This window comes from Nematolebias whitei, chromosome 8 (genome assembly GCF_014905685.2).
Source record: "Nematolebias whitei isolate Nwh7 chromosome 8, NemWhi1, whole genome shotgun sequence".
Taxonomy (NCBI): Eukaryota; Metazoa; Chordata; class Actinopteri; order Cyprinodontiformes; family Rivulidae; genus Nematolebias; species Nematolebias whitei.
Window position 1 is genome coordinate 15,263,328 of NC_056505.1, and position 16,835 is coordinate 15,280,162.

The 16,835-nt window shown below is 37.3% G+C and overlaps 1 protein-coding gene across 1 annotated transcript in view; it reads right to left on the reverse strand.

The window, feature by feature from the left end:
• Positions 1–410: 410 nt before the first annotated feature.
• The window catches only part of ipo11 (importin 11), a 146,665-nt gene continuing 130,240 nt past the window's right edge, over positions 411–16,835 (reverse strand). Inside the window, exon 30 of the mRNA XM_037680985.1 lies at positions 411–811. Coding sequence (XP_037536913.1) covers positions 647–811 — 165 coding nt within the window. The 3' untranslated portion in view covers positions 411–646. The remainder of the gene's footprint in view (positions 812–16,835) is intronic.

A 16,835-nucleotide genomic window follows, 5' to 3' on the forward strand; every position in this document is an offset into this window, starting at 1 on the left:
GTTCAGACAAAAGAAAAAAAAATGCAAATGTTCATCCATACTTTACATAAATACAAAATTACATAACCTTTTTCTCCTCTTTTAAGAATAGTCTGTAAACACTGCTTTAGGTTCTTCTGTTTGTTCTAATATTTTCTTCTTCTAATGGTTCTACTATAATCTGCGCACATGGTTTATGTGAACAAAACAAAGAAACAAACAAAAAATAAAAAATACAACAATTTACGAGGCTTTGACTGGCACCTACAGATGATGTTTGTTATAACCTCCCCAACATTTCCAATATCTACATCAATCCTCCAACTTTCTACCCAATCCTTCAAAAAAGTTAAGAAACACATAGAATTAAGTGGAAGCTCTAGTGTTTTTGTGAATGTTTACATGTTTAGACACTCACAAGAAATTCCACCTTTACAAAAAATGATAGATCAGCAGATAACATTGATGCAGATAAAGGTGTTAGCTAAGGACAGTTAACAAGGCTAGATGTGGGTATAGATAAGGCATAGCATGGGTACATTGTTGGGAAAAAATTAATTGGGAGTCCACACATTGGGCAGATTATTAGCCTTCTTTGTGGATTCTCAAAAAATGGTGGAAGAGCGCTGTGTTGGGCAAAGATGTTTCTATAAAGTAGAGAAGGCCTTCAGAAGCCTTGGAGGAACTCCTGGAGCTGTCTGACGAGTTCCGTGTCCACAGTCTCCATCAGAACCCCGAAGCCCTGGTCCCCCAGCAGGGCCTGCTGTGCCTTCAGTTTTTCATAGACAAACTGCTGAAGGGAAACACTGTGCACCGGGTCTTCTAGAGCCAGCTGCAGCAGGGCAAAGAAAGCAGGAAAGAAATGGCAAATTACAGTCAGGAACATAAAGGTCAAAGTCAATGTTTTCAAATTAAGACAGAGGAAAGAGACAAAAGCAGTATGTTCACAGAGTATGTTTACAACAAACGTTATCTTATCAAATATACTTTTGTAATTAAATGTACATTAACAATTAGACCTAAACCATTTTATTGAATTTAGACAGTTTCCTGAGAAGAAATAAATGCAAACGTGTAGAAAAACATGGATTCAGTACAGTAGTCCCTCGCTTATCACGGGGGATCCATAGTCTAAACAATGTTTCCAAACGCTCTAAAAGAGCACAGAATGTCATGATTTCCCTCTCTCTGCCTCCTCTGCTCTCAGCCACCTGCAAGCGTTCTTGGCCACGCCCACTTCTCCACTCTGCTCAAAGATCAGCTGATCAGCTGCAGCACAAAGCTTATCCTGCAGTGTGGGCTGCACAAAGGTGCAGGAGGTGCTAAATACTTTAAATTAATTTATTTAAAATAAAAACTCCTTGCGAACGTGCAGCTCGTCCATCAACCAGCCAATTGTGTGCCATGTCCAATCCTATTTTGAAAAACTGCGATAGAGCGAGTCCGTGAAAAACGAACCATGAAGGAGCGAGGGACTACTGTATTTCTGCGTATTTAGTTTTTCTCACATATTTGCACAATTATTCTTCCTTCATTAAGATTCTGGTCACGTGTGAATGAAAAATATTGTTCACTTTACTAAATCTATAAAATAGAATAGAAACAGCTTTTATTGTCCCACGAACGGGAAATTCAAGTGTAACAGCAGCAACAGATAAAAGCATACACAAAAAAAAGTTCCTAAAATGTTAAAAACAATATATAAAGCTATATAAATCTAACTAGCTGGATACAGTACTAGAATTTGGTAAAGTGTATAATGTAACACAAGAAGACAGTTTCTGGTCCTTAGTGGAGTTTGTCAGCTATGATCTAAAAAATCTGCAAATATAATGTTTTCTAACAAAATAATAACTAGAACAGTTACAATTTTATCTATTATTATGCAAGATCTTGGTATTTAAAAGGGATAAACAGTCAGCAACAAACAAATCTCTTTCCATGCAGAGGTCAAGAAACAAAGCAGTGCACCGTATGTGCTTTATAATCAGTTTGTCATTTTTGGGTCATTTTATGAAGAAACGTCATCATTTATATAATTACAAAACAAGAAAACAGCCATTTGCACATCATAGATTTGCACATTAACGTTAAAGCTGACTAAATACTTCACCGGGGCTTATAGGACTTTCATCAGTAATGCTTCAACAATTTTTGAGCCTCTTTTGATGAAAAGTGAGGTGAAAAGAAACGCAGACAAGTTGCTATTTCCAACTCTGACATGTACATCTAACAAAAAACTTGGGAGAAAATGATTCAGTATATGCTGTCACAGCCATTTATCTTATGCCAAGGAAAGTGCTGGAAAAACAATCCTTGACAATAGAGTAAAATAGCGAGAGAAGTTGGATGGCTGGCGAGAGCCGATGCATTTTGGAGGGTAGCAACACAGTCATTTATTTTCTGTGAAGTGAAGCAAGGGCACAAACAAACAGCAGCACAGTAAAGTTCGAGAGCCTCCACTCTGAAAAATATACATGAATGTAAACAGTGTGAACAACATTCAGTAAAAACGACTACACAAATAACTTAAAAAAAAACCAACAAAAAATGGTCTAGAATTACAATACACATTTAATAACCTTGATTATATCAAGAAAGATACATTTTCTATAATTGTGTTTATTATCTGCATGCAATCTGACCTCAACTGAATTTGATTTTACCAAAGATTAATTTTGTTACATTTCTCGTTGACCTTCTTCCTAAAACCTTTTGTAAGCAGGTCAGAAAGATCGAGTCCACAGGAACAAACCTCCTCAGTGATCTAATGTATTTTACTGTCTCACACAAATGTGACGATTTGGCTCTTGCTCAAGCACAGACAGTCTTAATGCGCAGGAAGGACGTATAAATAACAAGGAGAAGCAGAATGCTGTAATAAAAATGTTTAGTCACTAATGGATCAGATAACAACGCTTGTCATGCAAATTTTTTCATCATCCCAGCGCAATCAAATGAGTGAAGAATGGTTTGGTGGAAAAACTGTCTTCTAACTCGCATAATCCTCTTCAGCACAATTGGGACGTGCGAGCGTGCGTGTGCACTGAGGACCAACCAAATCATTATGTGTGCTCGGGCCACAAATAAAAGCCTTTATACGCTCTCTTAATTACTATAACATCATTAAAATAACATTTTGTTGATTTTGTTAAACAATGGGTTATTTTTTATTAAGAAGCCCCAAGATACTTAACCCACTTTTTAAAAGATGAACTGCAAATTTAATTAGTGTTTAAATATTGGCTTACAGTGTAATTAAATTATTGCAGAAAATGGTACCACATAGGACTGTGGGACAGATATCACCCAGCAACCATTCTGAATAATAATTTTCTGGATTAGCTTCTTGATCTCAACTTGCTGCTTCTGGGGACGGACCCTGCAGTGAGCAGCAGCTGAAGCAGATGGCCATGTCATGAGGTTGGGGTTTGGTTGTAACTTGATACCACTTCTATTTTGGAAAAAAAAAAAAAAACATTCTCCTTTTTTGTCACTGTTGGGTTTACTATCTGCATGCAGGGGTTTCTGTGTTCATTTGTCTACTGGGTCCAAAAACTTCAGGAAAAAATAAAAATTACAAGCACAAAGAGTGTTTTTGATCAATTCCCATTTGTTCTTCATTTTACTACTCTCAACATTTTTTTTTCTTTCAAGTCATGTACCTGTTTTGTTATCATATAATTCTTCCCATTCTGTTTATGGTCTTACCATGAGGCATTCTGTTCCTATAGATCCTGTACAAACTGGCAAAAAATACACCAACACTGGCTAAAGTTTGGCTTTTGTCTGAGATCACAAGAGATGAGCAGTACACCGATGTCCCCCGTCGCTGAGAGATTTGAATAGTGAATGTTTGTAGTTTTCAAGATAAATGTTTATCCGGACTGGAATCGATCAGGGAATGCAAGTAAATCTTAAAGTTTTGAGCGCAAGGTATTCAAGTGGGTAGGAGTTACACAGTGTATAAAAACTGTAGTTTTTTTTGTTTGCTTGTCCGAGGTGGCACAGAGTGATGGATACTGGAGAGCGGCGGGAGCATTTAAAAAAATTATTTTAGGAAACTACTTTTAAGCAATATAAAAACAAAAAAGCATAAGCTGCTTTGCCATTGATGAGTGCGACTCCACTCGGCTCTCATCTTATAGGTTCTTCTCAGATGTGGGTAATTTACCACTGTGACTTGTTTTCCTGCTCTGTGGGTTGAATGGTCAATGCAAAGTGGGCGGAAACGTAACAGGTCATTGTGTTCAGGCCACTCCGCCCGTTGCAGTCCTTAATTGCCCTAAAATCAGACTTTAATTTCTTTAGATATCCCGATGCATGCTCAATTTCTTTAGCTTATCCCAGCAGGTGCAGCCATGCTGCGCCATCATCTCTGATATATCTCGGTAAATGTGGTCCTTTCTTGCGGTGCCGTCCAGCTCACGCTGAATCCTAACATTGACCGATAAAGTTAGGAAGGTCTGTACCTCATCATTGGTCCAGGGCACTATCTTTGAAGCTTCCATACCAGAAATTAGCAAAAAACAAGACACACTCAACACGGTCAGAAAGGAAGTGTATGTTCAGATGTAGTTTGCAGTTCTGCTGGGCGGGTCATCCAGCAACGAAGAGCCACGGGCCATTTAATGGCTGCTGTCTGCTTACATCAAAACTGTCACCTCTTGGCAGTTCACTTGGAATGACAGACAAGGTGGTTCCATGAACCGGGTTGAGTAGAAGTGGGTACCGGCAGTGGGCAGGCTCTTAACTGGTGCGGTGTGGTGCGGAATCGATGAGTTCAGACACAGTGTCAAAAAGCCAATAGTTTTCTTAAATGAATGGGGTGGCCGAGTCTCTCTCTCTTTCTCACACACACACTCATGCACACACGTATATGTGTGTTTAAATACATGCCGGTACGTAAAGTTCAGATTTTAGAAGTGGTGTTTTTTGGACTTATCTGTTTGGAATAACAGGCAGAAGTTTTCTCTGATAAAAAACAAAGTAGTAGTTGGAAAAGTAAAAAAGCAACAGTATTTGAATCAATAGCCAGAAATTAACTTTCAGCTGACCCCTTCTTGGTGAAGTTAGCTCAAATGACTTATAAAAGCATCTGATATTCCTAATTAGTAATGCTTTAATCGTTGTCTTCATCAGGTAAGACAGTGATTACTGATCACCACTATATGTAATATCTCTTCAAAACATCACAACTAATTAAGTATATTTATTTAATGAAAAAAAAGATTAATCACAAAAAACATTTGTTAACGTGTTTACTACTGGGGGATGCTAATTACTCTCAGAGTCATTACAATTATTTGATCTAAGATTATCAATGTGTCAGATCCATTGGAGCATTGATTGAATGTGACAGTTATAAGGGAAATCCATCCATCCATTATCTTTATCTGCTTCTTCCATTTTGGGTCACGGGGGTTCACCGGTGCCCATGTCCAGCAATCACTGTGCGAGGGGCGGGGTACACCCTGGACGGGTCGCAAGTCCATCACAGGGACACATAGAGACAAACGAGACAAACAACCATTCACTCTCTCACTCACACCTAGGGACAATGTAGAGTTACCCATCAGCCTAACATGCATGTTTTTGGTCTGTGGGAGGAAACCGGAGTACCCGGAGAAAACCCACACATGCACGGAGAGAATATGCAACCTCCACCCAGGAAGGCCCCCGGACCGGGATTTGAACAGGCAACCTTCTCGCTGAGAGGCAGCAGCTCTATCAGTTGCGCCACCGTGCTGCCCTATAAGGGAAATCAATATTTTTTTTTAAATAACAGCAAACTTATATCAATTTTGTCCTTCTCTCCTGCAGTTGATTACAAACACTTTCAGTTATCTTTTTATTTAACATCTTGACTTCATGTCATTTAACATGATTTCATCTGTTTATCTTCAAAAAGTGTAAAAAATATGCAGTATGTTCCTTGTATAAAAGACTTAAGATGCAAAAAAAATGCTGAGAATCTGTGCTCGTGTTCACTTCTCCCAATGGAGCAACTATATATAATATAAAAGAAGCTACTCTCAAGAGTGCCGCCTCCTTTCTGACTTATCGCTGACTAGATAACAGAAAAATACAATCTTTAAAACAGCCTTGCCTCCTCTCTTGTTGAACTGAGCACAGACTGGACACCGCTAAAATTCAATCCATCATCTAGGGGAGCAAAGTTGCACTGGATAAAAAATGCTTTAAAATAGAAATGCAGCGATTGTGAATTAGTACACCCATTTCCTGAAATTGCATATTGTAAAAAAGAAAAAAGGATGAAGAAGTAGTTATACTGAGAAAAGCAGAAGAATGTTATCAGAATGTTACGGCACATTGTTTCTACTTTAACAGCGACAGTATTATGGTAAAAAATAATTCATTTACAACAGTGTGCCAAGCTCACGCTCATAACAGCACTGATACAGAATGATCTGTAGTGAAGCTGCTATCACCAAGAGCCATAAGTATGATCCACTGTCATCCCGAGGGGAAATCTGACGCAGAGGTGAGGAGACCAGAGCGGTTCGGAGTAGGCAATGGGAGAGGAGAGGTGAGAATGTAATTGCTTGGCAGAGTAGAAACATGAAAAGGAGAGTAAAAAATAAGAACAGTGCAACATGGAGATGCATAAAAAGAGACAGGATAGTTGTAACGCAAGGCATCAAGATAGAAAGTAGCAGACAAAACCTTAAAAAAGCCACCAGTGAAAAAATGATATGAAACACGGAGAGGGTACTTTGAGACTTACCTCTTTTTGGTAGGGCAGAGAGGGATAGAAACCAATAATCAATGAGCAAGAAAACATAAAAAAGTGAATGGAAACAAACAACTTTCTGTAAAAATGTCACCCATTATCATTACACCCCTGGCAACATTCTCAAAATAAAAAAAAAATTAAGAGTCTCTTATTAGTGTTGGAAAACAAACAGCCTGACCTGAATTGTATTTCTTCTACATCAGGCTGCTCTTAATCAAGTGGCACATTTGTACTTCAGCTCGAGATCTATAAAGAAATTAAATCACCAAGTGGAGCTAATGATGCAACAATCTGTACTTCTACAGCCTTTCTAATCCCTCATGGTGCCTCACGGAGAACTACACATCTACAGTACATGAGTGAGCAGAAACACTCCTGTGTGACACAGTGAGCAGCAGAGTTGTATGGTAAGTTGAAGTGTAAATTATAAATTATATACACAGTGTGAGTCAAACAGAAGAGGGTTTAATGGGCTAATGTTAATTTCATCAGCTCAGTTATAATGCATCATTTATAGCATCCCAGCCAGTAACCTGGTGAGACCAGTAAGCTGCTCTCAAGCAGTTACATTTGATTTAGGGCATAACATTTTTAAAACAAGTGATTCTTAGTGCATATTTTTTTAAAGAGTCATAATTATATTTGAGACACAATGGATTTTGCATTGTTTGAAATTTAGAGGAATCGGTGTACAGTAGTCCCTAACTTATCACGGGGGTTACGTTCCAGACACCCCACACGATAGGTGAAAATCCGCAAAGTAGGGACGCTATATTTATTTTAGTATTTATATACATGCAAGACTTTATAAACCCTTCCCACATTCTTGCAATGTTCTTAACAATGTTCTAAAAACTCTCTAAATGCTCTAAAAGTGCACAGCGTAGTGATCTCCGCTCTCTGCCACACCCACTTCTCCGCCGCAATTACACTCATGTTCACCACCTGTTTCATTCCCCAGTCTCTGCCTCCCTGCCAGACTGTCTGATCACCTCGTGCCTGACGTATCCATCATTCTTGTTCCTGCTCTTGTTCCTGCAGGCTTGGTTCGGGTCGCTCTTGATTATTTTACATAAAAAATCCATGCCACTTGTGTGGCTCACTCAGGTATGACAGACCCCCCCCATCCCTCCTTTCTTTTTATGAGGCTATCTGTTGCGTGCCCGCCTGTTTTGTGTCTCTGGAACACAATGGGGAAAGACAGACCCCACCCCGCCCCCTCCTTTCTCTATCTCTGCTGTGACAAACAACCTCGGAAAGAGAAAGGAGCGAGTGGGGGAGGGTCTATCTTTTACCTGAGTGAGCCATACTCAGCCACTCTTTTTTTTTTTGTACAATCTTATGTTGAAAACCCACGAAAGAGTGAGCCTACGAGTCAACCGTGACGTATTGAGGGACTAATGTACTGAGTTTAAACATTTAATGTGACTATTGGATGGTTTACAGAGCAGAATGTAGGGCTGGACGATATGGCCCAAACTTTTATCACAATATATTTCTTAATTTCGGTCGATAACGATATAATTTGATATCGATGTAAACAATATAAAAGCCTCAGAAAAACTGTAAAAATAAATTAATGTTCACCTTTTATTTGTATTTAGCCTTCAAAGAACTTTGAAATCACCGTCAAATAAACATAAAACTTTCAACTTTGTCAATATTAATAGTTGGAACTTTGAAAAAACAACATAACCTAACCCATGCAGCAAACATCTGCATTTGCTGCATGGGTTTTTCTTTTGATACAGCTGGGGGGGGGGGGGGGTTTCAGGGACACGTAGACTCAAACTTTTATTGTGATTCATCTTCAGACTCAGCATATTCTATCGGGTGGAAACTCTTTAGATGGTGGAACAAGTTAGATGTGTTCCTACCGTTAGTAGGAATGACTCTCTGGCACATTTTGTAGCACAATGAACATGCAGTTTATCAGATCTTAGATAGCCGAACCACTTCTACACCGCCAAATTAGTCTTTCCTCTTTTATCAATTACGTAATCTGCTTTCTTTTCACTTGTGAAAGCTTGTTCAGTCACATTCTGACGGTCATGGGAACTCATTATGAAGCAAAAACTTACTGTGCGTTGGAGCTTAGCCTAGCCTAGCCTAGCCTGCTATCGCTGACTCCTTCGAGCTGTGGTGTACGTCAACACGCACTTAGTAGTTGTGTTGTGGCTTTTTCTGTTTAGGTTGAAACTGAAGTGGCTGCTGCAACCCGAACAGAAAAAGAAATGTGTCAGTGATAAGCTGTAATCATAGCGTAATGTATATCGAAATATCGAAAATGTGCTTAAAACTCATATCACCGTTATTGAATAAAAGTATATTGTGATATATATCGATATCAAATTATTGTTCAGCCCTAGCAGAAAGTATGATTTGATTACTTACAATTAAAACAGAACTTTGGTACAGACTTCAGAACCACCAAGTAGCAAAGTTTTATGACATTCCAACACAAACTCTTGTTGTAACATTTGCTGTTAGACTTCTATTGTTCCCAACGATAGCCCCACTGCATTTGTTTTGGTTAATTCCAAAATCATAGGACATTTAATAATATATAGTTATCAAGTTAACTGAGTTGCTTAACACCTTATTTCACACAATATAGTCGCAAAATGTTTGGCAAACTAAAATTATTATTAGCCCACATGCAGGATTAAGAAGAAAAAAACAAAACTGCAGTGTAACCACGTAATGTAAATTTAAACCCATTTCAGATTTCCTTTCAACCTCCATTAAGATTAGCAATAGTTCTTTATGTTTTGTACCTTATCTGGATGTAACCCCATGTCATTATTAACTGTTAAATGTGCTAAATAAAAAAGTGAGGAAATTTGGTGTGCACAGTTTTCCTTTTGTTTGGGTAAGAATCTGTCTGAGGTGATTTATGATTCATGACATAGTGCAAGCATCATCTTGGTTGGAAGTACACATTCAAAGATGGTAAAAAGTGGCCATGAGTGTGTGAACATGGTCACCAACAGCTGTGCTATTCAAACAGTGATTGATTATGGGAGACCAAAGTGTACCAAAAGACCATTTTCCACACCATTACACTACTATCGCCAGCTTGGACTGTTCATCCAAGGTAGGCTGAGTTCAGACACTCAAGATGCTCAGGCCAGATTCTTCCACTACGATTTGTGTGGCTGAGCAAAAATACAGTTATATCAGACCGTTAATTTTGTACTCAGCTGTCTAGTTTTGTTAAGCTTGTTAAGTCTGTAGCCACAGTAAATGTCAACTACGTAAAAGTAAATGTGAAGAGAGCAGTAAAGGACACTTTGTTCATACATCAAAGTTTGTACAGGCTTGTACAAAATTCCAAAGATCCCAATCTAGAAAAGAGATTTCAGTTTCTACAATTTTAAAGACGCAATCTAGACCCAAATATATAATTTGTGGGTTCTTGGTTTAGATTTTTTTTCTGCCATGTTTCATAGAAATCAGTTTGGTAATTTTCAGCACAATTCTGTTGACAAACACATACAGGCAAGCACTAAAAGATACCTTGAAATATTACAACGAGAACAACACTCTTTAAATCAATAATTCATGCAATCAACATACACTTTATTGTAAAATATTATAAAACAGTTATACTATTGATCTACCTCAATTCTGCACTGTAATCAATGTGCATGCTTGGAAAATGTAACTGCTCATAAAGATGTGCCCTGCATAAACTGCTGTTGTAGGGTTTAATTTTATATAAAAACCCAATACTTTTAAAAGTTGTGTGCTTCACAATTCTTGCAGGGCATACACATAGCATGGCTGTTTTCATCTGAGATTCAATTTATGATGGAATGAGAATAAGGAATTTAATTTGTCCTATCCTAGCAAAATAACAACATAACTTAATCAGGATACATAACACAGTTTATGCACACTTCTATGTACTCCTAAAAAACTGTATTCCACAAATTTGGTGAATTCACTTATTTCATTGTGTAAAGATAATATTTGCAAACAATTAACAAATAAATAGTTTTTGTGATGTAAATGATGTGTGTGTTAAAAGTTATGATGTGTGCGTCATGAAAAGTTTTAATAATTTAATTACAACAACAAAACAATTACCTGGTAATGTTTATTCTTTGGTTCATGTCAGTATGAATGAACATTTAACACGTCAGTCAAAAATTGCGTAATGAATAGGAAAAAACCCTGCATATAAGTCGATTTGGACAATAAGTCACAGGACTGGCCAAACTATGAAAAAAAGTGCGAATTATAGTCTGAAAAATATGGTAAATGAAAATCAGAGACATACATCATATCATAAGTTCATCATGAACTTAAAATGAATAATATGTTCTATCAGAGAAGCAATAGGACAGCATAAAAGGGTCAAACCAAATGCACTGAAATAATTAATTTTAAAAATCCTAACGCAAACCTTTGTAGTGGACTAGGCCAGATGTCAAAACTGACCATATGGGACTGAAACTGTCATTTCATTGATTTGAATCCAGAAATACAGGTTAACCCATCCTGAGACTTTCTTTCTTGAATTAATCAAGTGGAAAAAGACAATTCTCTATGATCATTACTATTTTACAAATGTTTTGATAATCAAAGTGTTTTGGTTCAAACAATGTCTACATGTTGAAGTGAACTAATCATTTTTAATTACTTAAACAGTAGTAATGATTCTTAATCCTCAATTCAAAGTGAAATCAAGTTAGAGTACGTTACAGAGTAATGATTCAATTTCTTGATCGTCTGCTTTGAAGTGAGCAAATTTGTAAGTGTGTCAAAGTTCGAGTTTCGGTCAACTGAAAGTTTACTGAAAAGAAATGTCATGTTTAACTTTTACAGCGAGATACTTGGTGAGTGGCTCCACGAAGTCTGGTTTTTCCATGATATCTTTCTGTCTGTTCTTAAACAATCTGAATCTTTTCCTTGACTTTTAATAACACCTTACATCACAAACCACACCTCTGCTTTGGTCCATCGACCAATCAAAAGGCTCTCAAATGAACCGGAAGCAGAGCTCTTTAAAATGTGGGCACTTCCTAGTTCAAGCAGAGTTTTTGGAATTCAGATGCAGAGAGTTTGGAGTTCAGAATGCAGAACGCTGGCATTCAGGATGCGGCTGAATTAGAATCAAGCTGAACCAGAGACGATTTTGGGAATTATAACTTCTGTTTGGATAACCTCACACGACTCTCGAGGTTCGAGCTGTCCTCACGGAGACGCTGAAAGAGTTGAAAGGAGAGCTCTACACCGATGCTGAAGCTATCATCTGCAAGGTAAAAGTTCTATTTCGACCAAGCGTACCGTTGGCCCAAGCTGGAAAAGAAGGAGCGTGTCAGTTCTGGTTAAAACAGACAAATTCCCTCACACATCTCTCTGTAGATAAATCTCATTTTTCCATCTTTAAACTCTCCTATCTGCTAGCAAATTAATCCAGATGTCTTCAGAAATGTCTGTGGTGAAGCAACGGAAAATCATGGCCGTATGGTTTTCCTGGTTGTAAAGCTGATTAATTATGTCGTTATTTTTTCAATTCTTGCCAATTAATGTAAATGTGTGATGTGTTAAACTTGATTCTGTTAATAAATGACCCACTGTCGTGGTGAGTCAAAGATAATTAACGTCTCACGTCCACATTTTATTAAATTCACTGCACGTATGTTACACAGTCCAGAAAAATGAAAGAACCCGTTTTAACAGTATGAATATATCTCAGGATATGTAATACTACACCTTTAACTCTTGTTTTCTCTGAGAGACAACCTTCTGTCATGTATTATTAAATATATATTTTAACTTTTCTTGCAATAATGTTTCATGGCAGAATATTGTATTCTAGCCTAAACATAAAACTATAGTCATAAAAACTGAAAGAGAATCTGGAAAACAAACACAAAAATGCACAATACTATCGGCTTGGTATTGGTATCGGCCGATATTAGTATTCAAGTTCAATATCGGACATTCCATCAAAATAACTCCTCGATATAAAAGGTACTGTTTTTGTATGACAACCCAGTGACAAGGATGCCTGCAGCGGCAGAACGTGATGACGTCACGCGCGCCTACCTGATCTCACGGAGGAGAGGAAAATTCAAAATGTCTGCAGTGTGGAAGGTTTTTTTTGTTGTTGAGGATGTCGGATTCTGAAGATTTTTGGACTACGTTGAGCTTCACCACATCATCCCCAGTTGGAGATATTTTTCCGACATAAACTTACCCAAGTTACAAGCCGTCATTTCTGACGTCATTGAGAAGCTAATAGCTGATAGCACTTTTCATTCATTCATTCAACCTTTATTTAGACAGGTAAATCCCATTGAGCCTCGAGGACTCATTTACAAGAGAGACCTGATTTCAACAAAGAATGATAACAATGGACAACAGAGACAACAATAAACAGTTATAAAAAGGCATACCAAATTTTTTATTTAACAAATAAGATGGAAAAAAGTAACAAAAACCGCTAGATTAGTAACAAAAACAGCTAGATTGCAGACAGATTACAGATACAATGGATAGACAAAAACTTTGAACTTAAAAAAGTCTGTCCTTCATGCACAAGAGTGCATTTGATCCCACACTGCAGATAGGAACCTGGAACAAGTGAGACAGCATCGCAGGTGACTAATGCTAATAAATAACATTTAACACTTTTCATTTAATATAAGTTAAAGCGCTATGCATATCATATGGCCGTTACTGAATATATGTCACCAGCTTTTACAGCTGTTACACAATTTTTGTAGCAAATAAGCTTAAATAAGGAAAGTATATAAAATATCGGTATTGGTTATCGGCCAAATAATTTTTAACATATTGGCCAGAAATCCAATATCGTGCATCCCTAAAATGTACACTTATTTCATCTTTTTTAATTTTTTTTTTTTACTAAAAACATAGAGCATTATAACTTAGTACATAGTTCATATAGCTAGGTTAGGCTATTTAAGCCAAGTTGTCTATTTTAAATGTTGCTCTCTACAAGATTTAGTATTGTAAGCAGAAGGAAAGAATGTTTGAATAAAATATAAAAAGATACCAGCAACATGGTGACAAAGCAAGCAGATAAAAAGGCAATGATAACAAAGAAGAAATACTGCTTCGACCCTGTAAGAGGTGAGCCTACAATAAAATACTAGGAGGTAAAGACTGGAGAGAAGAAAATTGACCAGGGATCACCTGAAAGACAGAAATAAAGAGAGAAGAAAACAATCTGCTAGAATATAAGCCAACCTGACGGTGCACCAACTAAATATTCCAATCATAGCAAAAAAAAAAAAATGCATAGGAGAAAATATGAAACCTGTGGAATTGTGTGGAAGAAAATAAATCGAGTGATGATGAGAGGAAAGGAGTGATGATGAGAGTAAGGGGTGGAGGGAGAGTGACAAGCTCCTGCTGCGACTCACTGATAAAGAGGATATGGTCTTTATGCCTCAGAGAGAGCAGAAGATAAATGAGGCAGGATGAAAAGAGGAGAGACAAATGAGATGTGAAGAAAGTGGGAAGGGGTTTGAAAGTGGCCTAGTGAGCAGATACAGACAGCAAAAAAAAAAAAAAGAATATGGAAGTAGTCAAGATACAGAGCAAATATTAAAGCTAATTATTATGATGAGCATAATTATACTGTGCTCTCAGCAGTAAAAGAGCAGTCTGCTTTTACACATGTGCAATATACAAAATGAAGAGCACGTATTGAGTTTGTTTCCTCTTCTCCTACGTGGCTGAAGAGAAGGTGGCAAGCATTTTAGGACCAACAATGTCTAATAGTCTTTTTATGATGGTGTAGTTTCATTATGTGATAGTACTGTGCATTTTACCTTTGATTCTAATACTTGGCTGTGATTTCAGCTCACCCTTTTGTCTGATAAAAAAAAAAAACGCCTATTGGTGCCAATTGGCTGGAAAAACTGTGACGCCTGAGCCCCTACAAAAAGAGTTTGCCACTAACAACTGTAGGTTATTTTGTCCTGATCACAACAGCTTTACTAAAGCTCAAAAGTGAACATAAAAAAAGTAAAAAGACAAATCTAAACAACTGGTTCTGAAATAAAAACAACTGAAGAAATGCCAGTTTTAACAATTTTTGACAAAGTGGTATCTTTTAAGGAAGCCTTAATTCATACAATATCCTTTAATGTTTCCTTGTGTAAATTCAGAAGTTGGGTAAACCACCATATTACCAAAATAACATTATAGAAGACGTCTTGAGAAGTCGATACAAATTTTGGAATACTAAATAATAATTTAAAGGAGCAAAACCCACTATTTTATTAACATGCTAAAAATAACAAATCATAGTGTAATGTACGTATTGCATTAAGTATATTATATACTTTCAAAACAGCTGAAGTTTTGACATACAGCGGTGATTGAAAGTTTGTGAAGCCTTTAGAATTGTCTATATTTTTGCATAAATATGAACTAAAACATCAGATTTTCACACAAGTCCTAAAAGTAGATAAAAAGAACCCAGTTAAACAAATGAGACAAAAATATTAACTTGGTCATTTATTTATTGAGGAAAATGATCCAGTATTACTTATTTGTGAGTGGTAAAAGTATGTGAACCTCTAGGATTAGCAGGTAATTTGAAGGTGAAATTAGAGTCAGGTGTTTTCAATCAATGGGATGACCAACAATGGCAAATGAGACCAAAATAGAACATTTTGGTTTAAATGAAAAGTGTTGTGTTTGGAGAAAGGAAAACACTGCATTCCTGCATGAGAACCTTATCTGTGAAACATGGTGGTGGTAGTATCATGGTTTGGGCCTGTTTGCTGCATCTGGGCCAGGACGGCTTGCCGTCATTGATGGAACAACCAATGAACAAAAAGTTCTATTTTGGTCTCATCCATTCACAAAACATTCTTCCAGCAGCCTTCTGGCTTGTCCACATGATCTTTAGCAAACTGCAAATGGGCAGCAATGTTCTTTTTGGAGAACAGCAGCTTTCTCAATACAACCCTGCCATGCACACCATTGTTGTTCAGTGTTCTGATGGTGGACTCATGAACATTAATATTGGCTAATGTGAGACAGGCCTTCAAGTGCTTAGAAGTTACCCGGGGGTCCTTTGTGACATTGCAGACCATTCCACACTTTGCTCTTGGAGAGATCTTTGTTGGTCCACCACTCCTGGGGAGGGTAATGATGGTCTTGAATTTCCTCCATTTGTACACAATCTGTCTGACTGTGGATTGCTGGAGTCCAAACTCTTTAGAGATGGTTTTGTAACCTTTTCCAGCCTGATGAGCATCAACAACTCTTTTTCTGAGCTCCTCAGAAATCTCCTTTGTTCCTGCCACGATCCACTTCCACAAACATGTTGTGAAGAGCAGACTTTGATAGATCCCTGTTCTTTAAATCAAGCGGGATGCCCATTCACACCGGATCATCATCCCATTGACTGAAAACACCTGACTCTAGATTCACCTTCAAATTAATTGCTAATCCTAGTGGTTCACATACTTTGTCACTCACAAATATGTATTGAATCATTTTGTCTCATTTGTTTCACAGGGTTCTCTTTATCTACTTTTAGAACTTGTGTGAAAATCTGATGATGTTTTAGGTCATATTTATGCAGAAATATAGAAAATCCTCATGGCTTCACAAACATTCAAGCAGCACTGCATTCAAACAGTACAACAGATTTAACATGTATAAACATCTAAAACTTCATCCATTCATTAAATTCATTGCAACACAATGAGCACACAAAACGTTGCTAAGAATTGCAGTGCAAAGGAGTTTTGATATTGATTTAGCCCCTTGAGAAAGTGTATTCTTAAGATCAGATTTTAATGTTTTTCGTTAGCTGGAACAAATAGGCTTTGGAAGAATGCCATAAATAGGCTGGGTGTAAACAACTAACATATAGAGGACTCAGATTGTTCGTTTTTCTTCTTCTTGAAAGGGTAAAAAGGCCTTCTTCACTCACTATTATGCTAAATATTTTTTAAAGCTCAAGCACCTTCTTCCACACAATGCCGATATTTTGAACTGCATCAAATCCCTAATTGCAGGGGATTCTCTTTTGTTTTAGACCTTCTTCATCATTTGTTTATTTTATTTTATTTATTTTTATATATATATATATATA